Source organism: Silurus aristotelis (genome assembly GCF_946808225.1).
Source record: "Silurus aristotelis genome assembly, chromosome: 16".
Taxonomy (NCBI): domain Eukaryota; kingdom Metazoa; phylum Chordata; class Actinopteri; order Siluriformes; family Siluridae; genus Silurus; species Silurus aristotelis.
The window spans coordinates 7,119,233-7,138,281 of NC_139589.1; the positions used below are offsets into that span (position 1 = coordinate 7,119,233).

At 36.2% G+C, this 19,049-nt stretch overlaps 1 protein-coding gene across 2 annotated transcripts; it reads right to left on the bottom strand.

The window, feature by feature from the left end:
* Positions 1-1,636: 1,636 nt before the first annotated feature.
* Positions 1,637-12,911, bottom strand: LOC310739116 (polyunsaturated fatty acid lipoxygenase ALOX15B). Of its 2 annotated transcripts, none has more exons than XM_083564758.1 (15): positions 12,685-12,911; positions 11,851-12,021; positions 11,552-11,765; positions 11,241-11,322; positions 11,023-11,112; positions 8,458-8,573; positions 8,148-8,320; positions 5,463-5,606; positions 5,084-5,287; positions 4,770-4,856; positions 4,449-4,618; positions 3,950-4,071; positions 3,165-3,265; positions 2,615-2,785; positions 1,637-2,004 (listed from the first exon to the last, which is right to left on the bottom strand). In XM_083564758.1, the coding sequence occupies exons 1-15, from the start codon at positions 12,859-12,861 to the stop codon at positions 1,825-1,827; spliced, it is 2,202 nt and encodes a 733-aa protein (XP_083420884.1). In that variant the 5' UTR covers positions 12,862-12,911; the 3' UTR covers positions 1,637-1,824. The 2 variants fall into 2 exon arrangements, with proteins under 2 accessions (XP_083420884.1, XP_083420885.1); XM_083564759.1 differs by having other exon boundaries at positions 11,851-12,034; positions 12,685-12,792.
* Between the last annotated feature and the right edge of the window lie 6,138 nt (positions 12,912-19,049).

Consider the following 19,049-nt stretch of genomic DNA (forward strand, 5'->3'; position numbering starts at 1 on the left):
AAACTCAAAAATGCACTAAATAAACAAACTCTCTCTTACACACTAGTTAACTTTAATTCTCAGTGTCTTAAATTTTTTCACTTGTGTTGTTCACAATGTTTTAGAAAGTATTTATTTTTATGCCACCTTTTTTGTGTTTCTTTTTGTTTGTTTGTCTGTAGCCAACCTTTGGTAATATATGACCAAATATAGTATATATTAGATAGCAACTATAGATAGTTAATATCTTATGCCAGCAAGGCAAGCTTTGAATTTGAATTTAATACAGATACAGAGAGAGAACAGTGATGTGCATTCAAGAAGTGTGAACTGTGATACTTGCAGCACGAGAGTTTTTATGTAAATATGCTAATTTGCATATTGATCAGATGGATTTTGCCACACTGCCACCACCATGCGCAGCATAAAAGCTAGACGGATGGATGGATTTATGATTCCACCGCCTGGTGTCACACAGAAGAGGGTGGGTTCTTTCTGAGTCCTCTTTTCCACAGTAGCATGACATCCTTATTTGGTAGCTAAATGTTAACCTACCTCCAGATTTCTGTTAAACTGCTTTGTGGCTTCAGCTAATACACACATTACAAAGAACAAATTAATCAGCAGCAGCTTGAGCATGTAACCTTTGTATATTTAGTATTAGGAATGTTCACACCATGCATGAGCCAAGAAAAAGACTGTTATGCCCCCAGGCCGCTCCACCACAGATCACTATTTGCGTCCTTGCGGCTCAATCAGCACAAATGTTTACAACCAATCTAGTGGAACATCATCTTGGAACAGTGGAGGTTTTTATAATAGCAAATAGGGATTAAATGTAGAATGGGAAATTCAAGATGTACATATAAATCTTATTGTCAGGTGTCCACAAACTTTTGCCCATATCGTGTAGGTATCTCTATTTCTAAACTATGTTCAAATCACTGGCTGGTGGAACTATAACAGGGATTTAAGTGTAAAAGGTTGTTTAGTTAAAGTGAAAAATCAGCTCAATACTTGCAGTTGCCCATTTTGATCTAAGTGCTCTTTAAGCTATAGCACTAAAACATGTATTCAACTCTTTCTATTTATACTATTAAACTATTGCCAGTTAATCAAGCCTGAATTTTGGTCTGGTTAATACAGGTAGTGTGTGTAAATTAGCACATGCTGTACCAACCAAAGAGCATCAGCAGACAGGATCTGAATACTTTGAATATTTTCTCCCTTATGAAAAGCCAAAATTTGCTTAAAATTTGTTTATCCTGCTTTCTACCCACCAGGAATCAAATCGCAGACACAGCATGTAGTGTATTTAACAAATACAGATCATGGTGTGTGTGGCTTTCAAAATTAAGATATCAGTATATTTCAGATAACCAGATACCTTTATTTTGCTTGGTTATTATTATTAATAATATATTGTTTTATTCTTTCAGTCTAAAATTGGTCACAAGGTTTGAACAGAAGTGGTTGAGTAGGTTGCAGTTATCCATTTAATGATATTTTCTCTACTTTAATTTTAATGGGTGCTTATGTCTTAAGGTGGAACAAAACTCTGAAAGACATCTCTCTCTTAAATTGTTATATTAAAAAGTTTAATAAAAATATGTCTTTATTAATTACACAAGTAACGCAATGAAATTATGCAATTAAACATTGTGAAATTCTAGCTTTTAATATTTCACAATTTAGTTACATATCTGTGTGCAACGAATCAAAAATAACAAGAATCGTACAAATGTGGAAAATCCTTTCATTCATTTTCGATCAAACAATAGTATGTAAATATGCTTTGTGTGTTTTTTTTAGTTAAGGTACTAAATTAAGGTGATTAAATAATTTTTAAATAGCCACACTGTTTTCAATATTATTTGGGCAAAGGTAGGGATAACCTAGCTCCAGTTTGCTGTTTCTCTTGATGATGTTATCAGCGATGGCCCTTAGGTCTTGCTGTGCCATTTTGACAAGCCTGTGAAAGTCTCCACTCTTGAAGTACCACTCACGGTACTGACACAAGGGCACCTACAGTGTAACCACAACCATTACATACCATCCTATAACTAAGATTAGTCAAGTAGTCATGCAGCACCTTACACAATACAATCAAAACTAATGAACATAAGTTTTGTCTAGCCACAGGCCTTTGATAACTAAAGCCTCAGGCTGGTCAAAAGCCCCCTGCATAAATAGAAGCTCATTGTTTTAGCATAAATGTACACAAATAATTCAATCCAGAATGGTGTTGGGGTCAGAAGTATTCATTAGCATTCATTGAATTACATGTTATTTAAATGCCAATTGGTTGTTTTACATCAAAAATCTAACAGCATAGAAAAATTGTTTATTGCTGCTAGAACAGCTGTTGCTGATATTTATGTTATATACTGTTATTACTGTGGAGACTACATGTTTACTAGACAATTACTACAGAATTACTACATGTTTAAGAGCAATGATGCAGTCGAGTAAGTGGCCACATTGAGAATCTTTTCCCATTCTGAAGGCTGAAGAATCTTCATTTTAAACAAATATCTTTTTCTGACCTATCAAGGACTTTAGAAAAACCAGAGACTTTGTTATTTAGGCTTTTAGTTGTTAGTTTTGTATTGTTGTTAGTGACAACTATACTCACATAATCAAGAGCAGGCTGTGCCAGCAGGGACAGTACAATGAGCACACTACAGGTGCTGTTAACATCAGGGAGAAAGGACAAAAGATCTTCCTCTGTCACTGAGCCTTTCACCTGAGGAGGGGGCCGTATCATTGCAGCTGGACAGTTCGGCATCCATAAGTTGAAATCCACCTGAATTGAAATCAAACAGGTTCTATCTAAATTTTAAACTGTAAAATTAAGTAATTTATGACAGAATAATGTTAGTATTTATTATCTGAATCACTTTTTCCCATTTGCCTCCACATTTATTTAACAACTGAAATGTCCTTTAATAGAGCATTAACATCTTTCTGGTTTTCAGAATGACAGAATGCCATGAATGGCAGTGTCAACATTCAGATAGAAATTTATCATCTCAGTATTATATCATGAATCATCTGTGTGTCACCATCTGGAACATCTAAGCTCAGAGAAAGGTGCACACCATGATTAAACACACAAAGGGTGAAAAATGTGCAGATAATTAGCTGTTTGTTAGTTTGTTAGTTTAAGTGATGAGTAAACTCACCTGAGAAAAGTTGACAGCAGAATGCAGAGCTGAACAGGTGAAGATAACCATGGTGATGTACTTAATTAGTTTTGCTGTGGTCTGAAATGACTGTGGAAATCCTGGAGGAAATGATGAAAACATAAGAATACTGTTACAAATATGATGATGGCAAGTACATGTGATGGCTGGTTAGATGGAATTGCGAAAATCAAATGTCCAGAAACAATGCCAGAATTAAAGGATTAGGGTTGAATCAAATCACAATGTAATCAATAAGAAGAAGAATGTATAGGAAAATACACACACACACACACACACACACACACACACACACACACACACACACACACACACGCATGCACGCACACATCAGAAAACACTAAATTTACAGTTCTTTTGTATGCCCTTTTGTTTAATCTATACTTTAATTGGACAATATATGATTAGTATATCTACTTTTTTTTTCCTTTAAAGGAATTTTGGGGAACAAAAAGCATGATGGAGAAACAAATCCACTCATTCTTGTCTGGTTCTTCTGTCAGTTTCATGTTTTCCACATATGTCGTTTTGGTCACTGCTGATGACATGCTACAGATGTGTTTGTGAAGCAATCTGTGGCATTTGGTTCCACAAAAATACTAAATAAAATAAAAAATAAAATAAAATAAAATAGACATTTAACTGCAATAATAATTACCTGATGCATTATATTGATGTTTTTTTTTTTATCATTGACAAGTATTAATACAAGCCATCCCTGGTAATTTTGGCAAATCAGAAAGTCAGAAAGTCACAAATTTCACCTGTGTGTGTAAAACCAAGAAATCCCTCCATGTAAATTTCTTGGATCCAGCTCTGTAGTTCTGAGTCGCTCTGGACTTCCTGGTCATCATGGTAATATAATTCCACCCAGCCTGACACAAACCTATAACAAACAGTTAACATAGACCACATGCAAGACATAAAACTAAGTGATATATTTCAAATATAAAAAAAATTATGCAATCTGGTAACAGCAACACGGTGATACTGTTCAAACCCAGAGACCCAGGAATCTACATTTCTACAAGGCAAACATGAAATCCAAATGAGTGTTTCTGAGTTTTAGTATATCCAAAAAACATAACAAAAAATTGTTTTGGAGACAATTATCACTGAGACAATGACTGACCTACATTTTTGGCATAATACATTTTGAACAACCATTGTATAATAAATCTTCTTGTTCTGCTTTAACAATGTTGACATTTAAAAGCTATACAAAAATTAACTATCAAATGTACAATATGTATTTGAAAGTACCTGTAAAGTGCATTCCACAACCTCAGAGCATCCTGTGCATAGTAACAGTTGGGCAATTTGTCCAGTCCGCGCTCTTTCAGGTCTTCCGGGACACATAGTGAAGAGTAGTGTAGTTGGTCAGTGCCTCGAGCAAGCAGAAGAGGCAATGCCTTAATGCCACAGGCTACAGCCTGGTTGGGAAATAAAGGTATCCCTGGTAAAAGCGTCACAAATTTGCTACCAACATTCAACACTTTCATTCACCTTTTTATTTATGTATTTATTATTAATCATAAAATTATGCACACACTTGTAATCATAATTGAAGATGAAAATGCCAACCTTATCAAATACGCCATTAGCGGCCAGAAGAGAGCCTCGTGCCTGGATATTGATCTGAAGTGAATTCTTTAAATGTGGCATTAGAAGCTGTAAAAAGCAATTGTCAACTTTTCAGTCAACATCAAAATATTCGAAAGGAAATAATAAAGACATTCTTCAACCCCAGAAAATATCCAAGCATTTGGGAGGTGGTAATAAAAGTAGAGGGCAACTTCTAACACACCTTGTAAATACCTGAGTCTTAGTTAGGGCAGCTTTTAGGTTTATGTTTTGTAGTATAATGATTCTTTATTTCAGTATTTGTTCCAACAAACCTGATGCAGAGGGTGTATTTCTGGCAGTTTCCGAAGCGTGGCGATGCAGCACACTTCTCCTATCAAGTGAGAGCGAAGAAAATGGGAAAGCAGCTGGTGAACCTGGAAATCTGCATTACGGACCCATATCTTTGCCAACAGCCAGTCGGGCGCAGAATCAGAGGGCAGGAAGACGGGGTTTTTAGGCCCAGCTGTTTTCTGAAGCTAACATAAAATATTTAGAAAGCTGCTTTATTCCTGATCATAAAATTATCATTTTTAAAATATTAATCTACCCTAGTAATACACATTAAATATATCGAGGCACTTGAACTTTTGTTTGATGTTAATCTTTCAGTAATAACTATTCTGACTAAAGGAGTAATAATATTACAAACACCTGAATGGCAATAGGCTTCATCTCTCCATGGTGGTTGTAATGCAGGAGGCACAGTGGAGCAGCCAGGTACGACTGTTTGCCGTTGATAACATTGGCAGGTATCTGATCAAGTACCGCATAGTCCAGGAGATATATAGTTCCTTTCTACAATGCATAAAATAAATTTATTCCCAGTAATGTATTATTTAAGAAACAAAACACAACTAGAAGTGCAATGTCACCAAGTGTTTTATAATTTGCCTATGATAATATTTTTTCTATTAAAAAAGAATGGCACGTAATTTTTTTTATTTATTTCATGAACAGATTAGTTCCTCATATTAATTCGACAAATACTATAACTTAATTAAATTGTGAGTGCTACAAAAGGCTTATGATTTCAAGTGTCATTAAGATCAGATTATTGTGGAGTTAAAATCTACGGAAGGATATTCATTAACAATTTTCAAAGGAATTGCAAACTGTATTTGCAATTGTAAATCTTACATTAACACTTTTGCGAACGCACACAATACAATATTATCAAAAGGAAAAGCAAAGTCAATTTGCATCTGTATTTCCTGTGTCTTACGAGTTATGACCATATCATATTTAAATAGCAATATTAATTACCACGTCTGCTTTTTCATTTTCTCTGTGTCGCGTATGTAGCCTACCAAAACTCAAATGGAATCGTAATTCCTTTGCATTTGCATTTCTGATACCAATCAAGTGTCAGGGGTGGGACTATATTATTGGGCGTGTTTCTATTAGGAAGTGACATCAATGACAATTGATGGCCAAGAGGAGAAATGATAGGGCATAATGATTTTGCTAAATGTTTTTAACAGTGGCGGTAGTCGGTGAAATTACTGAACTTTGCTTTTCCATTTGAAATTTGGCAGTCACTGTGCTTTCGTGAAAGCGAAAACACAAAAGGTAATGCGAGATTTGCAATTGCATTTTGTCACAATTTATGCGTCCACGTATGGAAAACAAATGAAAATACAATTCGCAATTCCTTTTCAAAATTGTCTGAAATATCCTTTCATACAAATCATATATGTCCCTATAAATTAATTTATTCTATAAAAATAGCATATTAATATAATAATAACATAATATATATTTGCTTGAATAAATGTTAGACTGTCAAACTGTGATTTGCTCTTGCAGGCAGTAATTAAAGGCACACTGTTCAGCTGGTTCCATAGTGTAGTGGTTATCACGTCTGCTTTACACGCAGAAGGTCCTGGGTTCGAGCCCCAGTGGAACCACGATCTTTTCTTTTCTATTTTTTATTTTTTACTTTGGATTACATTTAACCAGACTGCTTAACAAAATTTCAGAAGGTGAGAGGATGCCTGAGGAATAGAGAAGAACCGTTTTTTTTTTTAATAAGGGAGATGTGCAGACATGCAGCAACTTAAGGGGGTATAAAGTAGATCAGATCACCATGAAGTTATGGGAAAGAGTCGTGGAAGCCAGGCTGAGAGAAGAGGTGACCATCTGTGAGCAACAGTATGTTTCATGCTGAGAAAGAGCACTACAGAGGCATTATTTGCTTTGAGAAATAATGTTGATGGAGAAGTATAGAGAAGGAGGAGTTGCATTGTGTGTTTGTGGATTTAGAGAAAGCAAATGACAGAGTGCAGAGAGAAGAGAGGAGAGAGGGAGAATGAAATTCAGTGGGAGTAAGACAGAGTACATGTGTGTGAATAAAGGGGGGGTAGTGGAGTGGTATGGTTGCAGGGAGAAGAGGTGGTGCTGTTGGATGAGTTTAGGTAACAGGGGGCAACAGTACAAAGAAATGGAATGTGTTAGAGAAGTAAAGAAAAGAGTGCAGGCAGGGTGGAGTGGGTGGAGAAGAGTGGCAGAAGTGATTAATGATAGAAGAGTATCTGCAAGAGTGAAAGGGGAGGTTTATAGGACTGTGATGAGACCTGCTATTGCTTCTTTGGTTTAGAGACAGTGGTATTGAGTAAAAGACAGGAGGTGGAGCTGCAGGTAGCAAAGCTGAGATTTTCATTGGGAGTGACAACAATAGACAAGATTAAAAAATAGTTTATTAAAGGGACAGCACATGTGGGACGTTTTGGGAACATAGTGAGAGAGGCCTGATTGAGATGGTTTGGACATGTGTAGAGGAGGGACATGGATATATCGGTAGGATAATGCTGAGGATGGAGCCGCCTGGAAGAAGGAAAAAAGGAGGGCGAAAGAGGAGGTTCATGGATGTGGTGAAGGAAGACATGCAGGTAGTTGGTTTGAAAGAGTCAGGTGTAGAGGACAGAGTGGTATGGAGACGGATGATCCGCTGTGGGAACCATAATGGGAGCAGCCGAAAGAAGAATAAGTGGCTTTGGGTTACAGCTGCCACTGTTGACTATCTTTCTAACAGGCTAGGCTATGTGAAAAAGGAATTTCACTGTTTTTTTATATACTGTATCTGTGACAAATAAAGACATATTTGTTATCTAATTTTGGTAGTTAATCTCACTATTATAAAAATGTAGGCAGATCTCAAGACTATACACACCATCAAATTAATATTTTCCAGTAAAATTTTTAAGAGAAAATAACTAAACCATTTATTGTATTGACATATTTATATATTCTGATAGACTAAGCATATCCCAATTTTCGATTATCATATATTGTACAAGTGCTTGTTATCATTATTGTCTCATATACACATACACAAACCTCTAACTCCTGCTCAAGTGAAGAATCCTCTGGCAGGAAATCCTTGAGCATCTCAGACGTGACAGCTAAATTAGGTGGGAGGCAGTGGATCTTTTTGATGATTAGAGGATTACATCCGTTCAGACACTGATAGCCAAAAAACGCATCCTCTTTCCAGTGAGCCTGAACATACTCTTAAATCAAGAATAATAAAAAGTTAGCAAATAAAACCACAGCAAACTTTTAAAAAGAGATATTATTAAATGAGGTACAGTTTCATATTATTTAGATTATTACCATGGTTTTAAAAAACAAATAATTACTGACATACTGGCAACTTTGTTATCTTTTCCATTTTGGATAAATAGCATCTCCAGTTCCTCCAGGCTACTCCATGGTTCAGCTCTATCAGTAAAGCCCCTAAGATAGTGCACATTAACGCCTGGGCTGAGAGACAGAGATGTAAAAAAAACAGGTTTATTGATATCGACCGGGAACTGCAACCTTTATCTTAGAACACATTTCTAAGGGGAAAATATAACACAGCTCTTTCTGGAGGTTTAAATTAGTGACTATGAGTGAGGCATACACAGTGAGGGTACAGTTAGGCAATGTACAGGGGCATCTCAATAAATTAAAATATAATTAAAAAGTTGATTTATTTTAGTAATTCAAAGCAAAAAGTAAAACTCGTATATTCTATAGGTTCATCACACACAGTCTGATATATTTCAAGTGTTTATTTCTTTTAATTTTGATGATTATGGCTTGCAGCTAATAAAAACCCAAAATTCAGTATATCAGAAAATTTGAATATTGTAAAAAAGTTCAATATTGGAGACTCGTGGTGTCACACTCTAATCAGCTCATTAATCCTTCAAAGGTTTCCTTAGCCTTTAAATGGTGTCTCAGTCTGGTTCAGGCTATCAATCATGGGGGAAGACTGCTGATTCAACAGTTGTCCAATAGACGATCATTGACACCCTGCACATGGAGGGTGAGACACAAAAGGTCATTGCTCAAAAAACTGGATGTTCACACAGTGCTGTATTCAAGCACATTAATGGAAGTTGAATGGAGGAAAAAATAGGTGGTAGAATAAGGTGAAACAAAGCCCATTGAAAATTTGGAAGAGATTTACAAAGAGTGGACTGCAGCTGGAGTCAAGTGTTCATTCAGTATGTCACAATTTATGCGTGCACGTATGAAAAACGCAATTGCAAATACAATTCGCAATTCCTTTTGAAATTTGTCCAGAATATCCTTTCATACAAATCATATATGTCCCTATGAATTAATTAATTCTATAGAAATAGCATATTAATATAATAATAACATAATATATATTTGCTTGAATAAATGTTAGAGACTGTCAAACTGTGATTTGCTCTTGCAGGCAGTAATAAAGGCACACAGCTAACCTGGTTCCATAGTGTAGTGGTTATCACGTCTGCTTTACACGCAGAAGGTCCTGGGTTCGAGCCCCAGTGGAACCATGATTTTTATTTTTTTTTGGCTTTGGATTACATTTAACCAGATTGCTAAACAAAATTTCAGAAGGTGAGAGGATGCCTGAGGAATAGAGAAGAACCGTTTTTTTTTTTTTTAGAATAAGGCAGATGTGCAGACCTAAAGAATTTGGATGTTCACACAGTGATGTATCCAAGCACATTAAGGGAAAGTTGAATGGAAGGAAAAAATGTGGTGGAAAAAAGTGAAACAAAGCCCATTCAAAAATTTGGGGGAGATTTCCAAAGAGTGGACTGCAGCTGGATTCAGTGTTCAAGAGTCACCACGCACAGACATATCCATGGGCTACAACTGACGCATTCCTTGTGTCAAGCTGAACCAGAGAACCAAAGACAACATCAGAGGTGTGTTACCTGGGCAAAGTACAAAAAGGACTGGACTGTTGCTCAGTGGGCCAAAGTCATCTTTTGTGGCAAACGGAAAGAAGATTTTGCATTTCATTATGAAATCAAGGTCCCAGAGTCTGGAAGAAAAGAAGAGAGGCACCGAATCCAAGTTGCTTGAGGTCCAGTGTAAAATTTGCACAGTCAGTGGTGGTTTGGGGAGTAATGTCATCTGCTGATGTTGGTCCACAGTGTTTTATCAAGTCAGCACAGCCATCTACCATGAGGTTTTAGAGCACTTCATGCTTCCCTCTGCTGACCAGCTTTATGGAGATGCTTATTTCATTTACCAGCAGGATTTGGCACCTGCTCACACTGCCAAAAGCACCGACAGATGTTAAATGACTATGGTGTTGGTGTGCTTTGACAGGCGAGCAAACTCACCAGACCTGAACCTAATAGAGAATCTATGGGGTATTGTAAAGAGGAAACTGAGAAACTAGAGACCAAAAAAATGCAAATAAGCTGAAGGCCACAGACTGATCACCTCCATGCTACGCCAAATTGAGGAAGTAATCAAAGCAAAAAGGGCCCCTACCACGTATTGAGTACATATACGGTAAATTACCATACTTTCCAGACAGCCAACAATTCATAAAAAATGTTTTTTAAATGGTCTTATGAAGTATTCAATTTTTTTGAGATAAAAAAATTAAGAAGAAATAAACACTTGAAATATTAGTCTGTGTGTAATGAATCTATATAATATACCAGTTTCACTTTTCATATTGATTTATTGAAATAAATAAACATGATTAATGATATTCTAATTTATTGAGATGCACCTGTACCTCCATGCCAAGTGGAGTGGTACTAATCAGGTTACCATTAATACATCTCTATCTCAGACTACAGAAAAGAAATTGTCTAGCACAAGTGAAATACAAACATGCTGAATTATGTCTATGTTAGCCTTATATAAAGCCTTTTAGGCTTATATGCTATATGCCTTATATGTTAGCCATGCAAATTCTTATATGTACCTTTGTCGAGAAAAACCCAAGTTGGGACCAAGGGCATGCACACTGGGCATGTCAATGCACCGGAGGCCACCTTCAACAAAAGTCCTCCATCTATAAGGAAATGATTAATTTGTTGTCTTATTTCAAACTAATATTAATGATTCCTTGTTTTATTGTAAGGAATATGATGGATTGAACATTAGAGTTCTGAATGTGAGAAATTATTTCTGAACTAATACCTGATATGTTTTTGTTTATTCTGGACATCCTTGGCCCTCTGCTCTCGAAGTATCTGCAATGACTCACAATTCAGCAGACACACTAAAGGTTCAAAAACAAAGCACAACGGAAATCTTATTTTTAAATACCGCATTTACCGCACAGCTAGCAAAATACACTTCCTCAAACATATTTTACATGTAATGCCTGTTCTTTTCTCTCATAAGATCTACAATATAGAGTTTTTTGTGAGCTCAGCCGCAATCTGACTGCAGGGTTTCATTTCATTTAGACAAAAAGATCAGGCTTGAAATCAACACGGTGTACATACCTCTATTGTTGCGGAGCTCCACATCACCATCTGCAGTTCTGATCCACCTGTGGCATGGAAAGCACTCTGCTTCTGTGTCTTCAGTGCTCAGTTTTAATTGCACGTCCAGACAGTGCCAGTCAAGATTGGGGAATCCAGGCCGAGCCTCAAGCCGCAAACGCACGAGAACGACAGTGCCTATTTCTTTATCAGGCTTGATCAGAACACTGCAACTCTACCTCAAAATAGAAACAGAGTTGACTGCTGATCTTGATATTTTTAAATGTAATGTTTTATAATAAAAACAATGCAAACCTTACCGAACCAGGAAGAAGACACTGTGCATCTGTTAAAGGCCTAACTGGGGGACACTCACATTGAGAACCGACCAGAGAGACCCACAGAATATTGTATGATCCTGAGAGAGGGTCTAACGATGTTCGGATTGTCACATAAATGCCCTCCATTTGAATGACTTCACATAAAATGCACTAATCATAAAAACTGTAAAATAAAAAAAAGAATTTTAAGTATGTGCATACTGTCACTTTTATAAAAAAACAATAATTGAACAACAATACCAGTTAGATACTTGTTTAGACAATTTTCTCCTAAACAACACCTTGTCAAACAATTTACATATAGCACTAACAAACCATATATCCATTTGAATTGCAAATTACACAAGCATCATTTCATCAAAATCAGATGTGCAATGCAAATATTCTAAAAGAATAGGTAAAGGCAGTAAACGTATCAGCCTTTTACATTTTTTAAGTTTTAATTGAAAAATAGCAATTTATTTCCAAAGATTTCAGTGTTATGAAGAGATTTCAATGTTAGAGATATAAAAGGCTTAGACAAGCATGGCAAAAAAAAACAAGTACATGCATACTGAATGACCAACAAAACCCTATAGATGAAGCTTTATTGCATGCACCCGTCATGCAGCACCTTGAATGTTATTTTTTTCAGCAGTAACGTCATAATATTAATTATATTATTTATATTAACAACAATATGGTCTGTAACAAACTGAGAGTATATAACTATGATATTATTTGAATCTATTGTGGGATGTTACATTTTCCAAATTATATTAAATACTGTAATTTAATTTACACCTAGGGCATAGGAAAAAGTTTGCTTCTTACCTTGTCCGTGTGCACAGTGAAACAGTGCTGATGCTCAGTGTGCTGTGTCTGTGTACAGTTCTGAAATGCGTGGGCTGTTGATAAGACTAATGCTTCCGTTATTACAAGTTGAGTGATGTGAGCTTTATGTAAATTGTTACAACGTCCCAGTGAGATTTCGAAATTTAACATAATCATCGACGGTGACAGGAAAAAGGAAAAAAGCACGTTCCCTGACCGGGAATCGAACCCGGGCCGCGGCGGTGAGAGCGCCGAATCCTAACCACTAGACCACCAGGGAAGTATGTAAACACATGTTAGACGACTATGATCTCTGTTACCAACAAACAGCGGTTCCAGCTGGCACATAAAACTTCATAACATAATCCGAACATACACCAGTCGCCATTGTTTACCTAGGTTTATAATGTTTGCTCTAAAATGTATTACATTAATGTTAATAAACCACCGTCATAGAATATGACTATAGAATGTTTGATCGTTCAACGGTCAGACCCCAGCGCCACTGAATCGGCTGTCCTCCTTTTGTTGTGAACCAAACAGTTCTGAACTCATGGAACGTAAAAGATAATATTATAAAGATTATGACAATTTTTTTTAACTGCTGAAGCGATATATAAGCACAATAAAAAAGAACTCTTAGGAGACCTCGTGGCGCAACGGTAGCGCGTCTGACTCCAGATCAGAAGGTTGCGTGTTCAAATCACGTCGGGGTCAAGCCTTTTTCATCTCACGTTTTATTGGGTCGACAAAAAAATAATGTATTTATTTCTACCTATTGTAAACAAACAAAAAATGTTACTGCGATATCTTACAATTGTGATATATAGACTCGTAATTGCAAAAAAAGTCAGAATTGCGAGTTTGAATTCACGCAATTCTGACCTTAGTTTATTTTTCTTCTTCTTTCGACTGCTCCCATTAGGGGTCGCTACAGCGGATCATCCGTCTCCATACTACTTTGTCCTCTGCATCTGCCTCTTTCAAACCATCTACCTGCATGTATTCCCGCCTGTCGTATGCTTTCTTCAAATATATACTGTCAGAATTGTCAGATATCGCAATAGTTTTTTTGTGAGAAAAAAAAGCACATAATAGGCCTCCATAATACACTAGATGGGACTGTTTCGAGGAAAATATCTTTCTAGCCAGTAATCGCTCTGTAAAAAAAGAAAAACGAACACAAGATATATGCTCTTTTGACAAATGGCAAATTTAATGATCTTTAAGAAATGTACAAAAGTAAATTCAGCCTTAGGAAATTGTATCATCTCAAAAGGTTTGCCAAACATAATGATATGACTGCACACCGAATAAAACGTGATACAAGAATGCAAGAATGTTATAGCTGTATTTTAATTATATATATATATATATATATATATATATATATATATATATATATATATATATATATATATATATATATATATATATATATATATATATATATATAAATAAAATCATGCACTATCCATGAAATTGTATTAATTTATTCACAGCAGAATATTCTCCTAGTTTTTTTGTCCAATCAGATTTCAGCCTCTATGTGCTGCCCTGTCAATCTAATCTGCCCAGGGCCTTCAAAGTCAATACTGCTGGTGTTTTGACCTAAGTCTCCTTAAAAATTTGCTCTGTTGCTTTAACCAATCAGATTTTTATATTTGCCTCACTGGGCAAGCTAGTTTGTACCGTCGTCTGATTACTCACCGGCCACTTTATTAGGTACAACTGCTTGTTAATGCAAATTTCTAATCAGCCAATCACATGGCAGCAACTCAATGCATTTAGGCATACAGACATGGTCAAGACGATCTGCTGCAGTTCAAACCGAGCGTCAGAATGGGGAAAAAAGGTGATTTAAGTGACTTTGAACGTGGCATGGTTGTTGGTGCCAGACGGGCTGGTCTGAGTATTTTAGAAACTGCTGATCTACTGGGATTTTCATGCACAACCATCTCTAGGGTTTACACAGTATAGTCCGAAAAAGAGAAAATATCCAGTGACTGGCAGTTCTGTGGGCGCAAATGCCTTGTTGATGCCAGAGGTCAGAGGAGAATGGCCAGACTTGTTCGATCTGATAGAAAGGCAACAGTAACTCAAATAACCACTCATTACAACCGAGGTATGCAGAAGGGCATTTCTGAACGCACAACACGTCGAACCTTGAGGCGGATGGGCTACAGCAGCAGAAGACCACACCGGGTGCCACTCCTGACAGCTAAGAACAGGAAACTGAGGCTACAATTCGCACAGGTTCACCAAAATTGGACAATAGAAGATTGGAAAAACGTTGCCTGGTGTGACTTCTGGATGGTAGGGTCAGAATTTGGCGTCAACAACATGAAAGCATGGATCCATCCTGCCTTGTATCAACGGTTCAGGCTGTTGGTGGTGGTGTAATGGTGTGGGGGATATTTTCTTGGCAAACTTTGGGCCCATTAGTACCAATTGAGTATCGTGTCAACGGCACAGCCTACCTGTATATTGTTGCTGACAATGTCCATCACTATATGACCACAGTGTACCCATCTTCTGATGGCTACTTCCAGCAGAATATTGTGCCATGTCATAAAGCGCGAATCATCTCAGACTGGTTTCTTGAACATGACAATGAGTTCACTGTACTCAAATGGCCTCCACAGTCACCAGATCTCAATCCACTAGAGCACCTTTGGGATGTGGTGGAACGGGAGATTTGCATCATGGATGTGCAGCCGACAAATCTGCAGCAACTGCGTGATGCTATCATGTCAATATAGACCAAAATCTCTGAAGAATGTTTCCAGTACCTAGTTGAATCTATGCCATGAAGGATTAAGGCAGTTCTGAAGGCAAAAAAGCTAGACAATATTGTCTGTCCCTTGACCGAGAATCGAACCCTGGCCGCGGCGATGAAAGCGCCGAATAATAACCACTAGACTACCAGAGAGGAATTTTTACTTTATTACCAGAAGTCAGATTTATTATTATTATTATTATTATTATTATTATTATTATTATTATTATTATTATTATTATTATTATTATTATTATTATTTTTATTAATCATCATCATCTTTATTAACTTTTAACACGAATATGCCTGTTAAATAAGCACACGCTATGACCTCGTGGCGCAACGGTAGCGCGTCTGACTCCAGATCAGAAGGTTGCGTGTTCAAATCACGTCGGGGTCAAGCATTTTGTTAAGAACAGTAGTTTCAGGAACAACGGGGTCGACATCCCGGATCACAAACACGGTAATAAAAAACAAGAGAAAAGAAAAAAGCACGCAAAAAGCCAATGCCCAAGATAATACCACTTCCCATCACATATAGCCTACTGAAATATTCCTCATTCCTCAACTTTTATTTTCACGTCATTAAGTACCTGAACTTGAGCATAAGACTTACCAAACATACTAAAACATCTTAGTGGCAAAAGAAAGAAGAAATTATCTGGAAACCTTCTCGGTTGATTTTTTAATAGAAAATGTTGGAAGCATGTCATGAATTAAAATCAACATTTCGGTTGTTTATAATTAAATGTAATCTCAATTAAATTGAATAAAAATCTGAAAATATAGGCTATGGCAAACGAAGGGAAAGTGTAAATGCAGACCATATATCTAGAATGTACAGAGCTATGTCTGTGAAGATGCATTGCATTGGCCGAGAGAGCTGGGTAAATCAGAAATATGTGAACACTACAGTGAGCTTGTTTCAAATGCAAAGACTAATAAAAAGAAGAAAAAGCTACCTCCCTTATCCAGTGCCTGAACTTTGGCTAGTTTATGGACTTTATGTGCAGTCTATAAGATGTTGTAACGCCTTAATATTTTCCCAGAGCATTGCACGCTTCATTCACACAGCCCGCATCAGTACTGCCGTCATCACAGACCATAAACAACGTTAATGCTAGTGGTTAAAGTCTGATAGAATGATAGAATGAATTGAATGAAAGTCTGATCAATGAAACCTAAAGAAAAGACTGCACGTGCAACTACATGCAATAACCATAACTAATAGAAGATTTGCATTTGTGTGTTCATTAACATGCAATGCTGTCTTATCTCCTCCACTGCAGTAGGCAAAATACCAACAAAAAACACACAACAGTTTCACTAAACACAGATGCAATCTCTGAATATGCAAAAGCAAATGAAAGTATGTGCTTTATTTACACCTTTTCAGTTTTGTTGTTGTTTTCTAGTTTACTCATGCAAAGTTTTGCATAATCTATGACTTCTAGATACAAAAAAAAAATAATAATTACCTCTGTAATTTATTAAAGTTTTTCCAGTCTCCATGTACGTAGTTCTAAAAATGCATCATAGGCATGGATTTAGTGAATATTCATATTTAAATTCTGAAAGAAAATCTATGCAATATGGACAAAAGCCTACCATTATAAATAATTAATAAATAACTTCGAGTTTTTAAAGTCATGATACAAAACAACTTAAAATACAATTAAACAATGATCAATAATTTTTTTATATACAGTATAATCATTGTTATATACAACAAATAATAAATTGTAGATATACTTTGAAGGACATTTATTGGTAAAAAAAATTGTTATTTAAAAGGGGCCACAATCACACATGTTATTTGGGTGTTGAAACCATAGCCCAGCACAGCTAGGTCTATAAAGTAATGCCCTGGCCTGTGGAAAAACTGCTCAGTGGTGCAAAAAAAAAGGTTCTATCTAATGAAATGCTGATGATATAGTAGCATTGTAAAAATTTATGATTTCTATTTTGCATGTGTTAAGTTGACTTTCGTCATAGCACTCATACTCACATTTGCTAAATTAAATTACATTTTGAATAATCTGCACTTCATTTATAAATTAAATGTTGATGCAAATGTTTGCATCACCCATGACTTTTAGGTAAAAAATAATTAAATTCATGACAGTTATGTTCTTCTTAATGTAGTTGTAAAGACAAATTACAGGCATGGATGTTATACATAATTATAGACACATTCTGAAAAGTAGAAGCTTTACTATGTAAAAAAGGTTTGAGGATCTTAACTGTCCATAAGATTATGCGCTTTTTAACCATCCCATTCCATATTTAATGTCCAGTTGCTGTTTTCATAACCTCCACTCTAATGGAAAGATTTTTACTAATTTAACCAGAAGTCTGTTAGTAAAGTCAGGTACTGATGTAGGATGAAGAGGCCTGGGGTGCAGTGAGCGTTTCAATTTTTCTCAAGGTCTTCAGTAGGTCTGAGGTCAGAGCTCTATAGCAGGCAAAGATCTTCCACTTCAAATCATTCAAATCTTCATGAAACTCGCTTTGTGCACAGGGGCATCGTCACGCTGAAACAGGTTTGAGTCTCCGTGTTCAAGTGAAAGGAAAACTTAATGGTGCTACATCTAAAGACATCTCATACAACTGTGTGCCAAAAACTTTGTGGAAACAGTTAAAACACATTGCTGGAAAAGTCAGTTGTCTTTTAATACCTTTGTCTCTAAACTGTATCTTAAATTCATTTTTATATTTTCACTCTCAGTCTCTTAACAAACATTTACAATTTATAGCTTAGTACATAACTTTTCCAATCTGTAGCAGTAGAATGGTGACCAGTGTTGTGCATTCAAATCATGATGGGGTAAATTTCTTTGCTAGTGATACAGTTAATGCTAGTGATTGATGTCTTAAGGATTACATCAATTTGGTCGAATCAAATCGTAAAGATTATAAGTAAAATCAAAATAATAATATGAAACTTCAAGCAATCTTCGAGAATGTTCTTGTCATTTAATTTGTTCATTCGTTATAAACAAGTAGGTCTGCATTTGTGTAACCATGAACTGCAAAGCCTTATTGGTCTCACTGCAGCAGGCAAAATGTCTGAAAGAATACGAAAAAAATCCCAAAACAGTTTCACTAAACACAGATGCACTCAATAAATATGCAAAGGCAAAGCTGAAGCTGTATGTGCTTTATTTACTCTTTTTCAGTTTTGTTGTTTTACAGTTTACTAATGCAGATTTTTGCATAACACAGTTCCTAGAAGCAGAATTTGCTTGTAGTTTCATATGCTTTTATCGTATGACGTATGACGCATTTAGGGAATATTTAAATTTTTATTTGAAAAAGGTGAAGTTAGACTACATATAATAAAAGTATTAGGACTTCCGATCATACGAGGTTTATAGATCAACTGTTTGGAGGCACTCAATTGTATAGGATGTCTTTGGATATAGTAGCATTAAGTTACCCCTTCACTTATACCTAAACCTGTTTCAGCATAAAAATTCCCCCATGTACAAAGCCATCTCTATGAAGATATGCTTTACACGGGTTGGAGTGGAAGATTTTGAGAGGCCTGTTATAGAGCACTGACCTCATCCCTATTGAACACTGT

What these genes read in the sequence shown, in the direction of transcription:
- LOC310739116 (XM_083564758.1), bottom strand. Translation starts at nt 12,861, where the DNA reads ATGATTATGTTAAATTTCGAAATCTCACTGGGACGTTGTAACAATTTA. An exon ending in TTGGGTTTTTCTCGACAAAG is followed by an intron (nt 8,574 to 11,022) that starts GTACATATAAGA and finishes TCTGTCTCTCAG; the next exon opens with CCCAGGCGTTAATGTGCACT. An exon ending in TTGTGGAATGCACTTTACAG is followed by an intron (nt 4,072 to 4,448) that starts GTACTTTCAAAT and finishes TGTTTGTTATAG; the next exon opens with GTTTGTGTCAGGCTGGGTGG.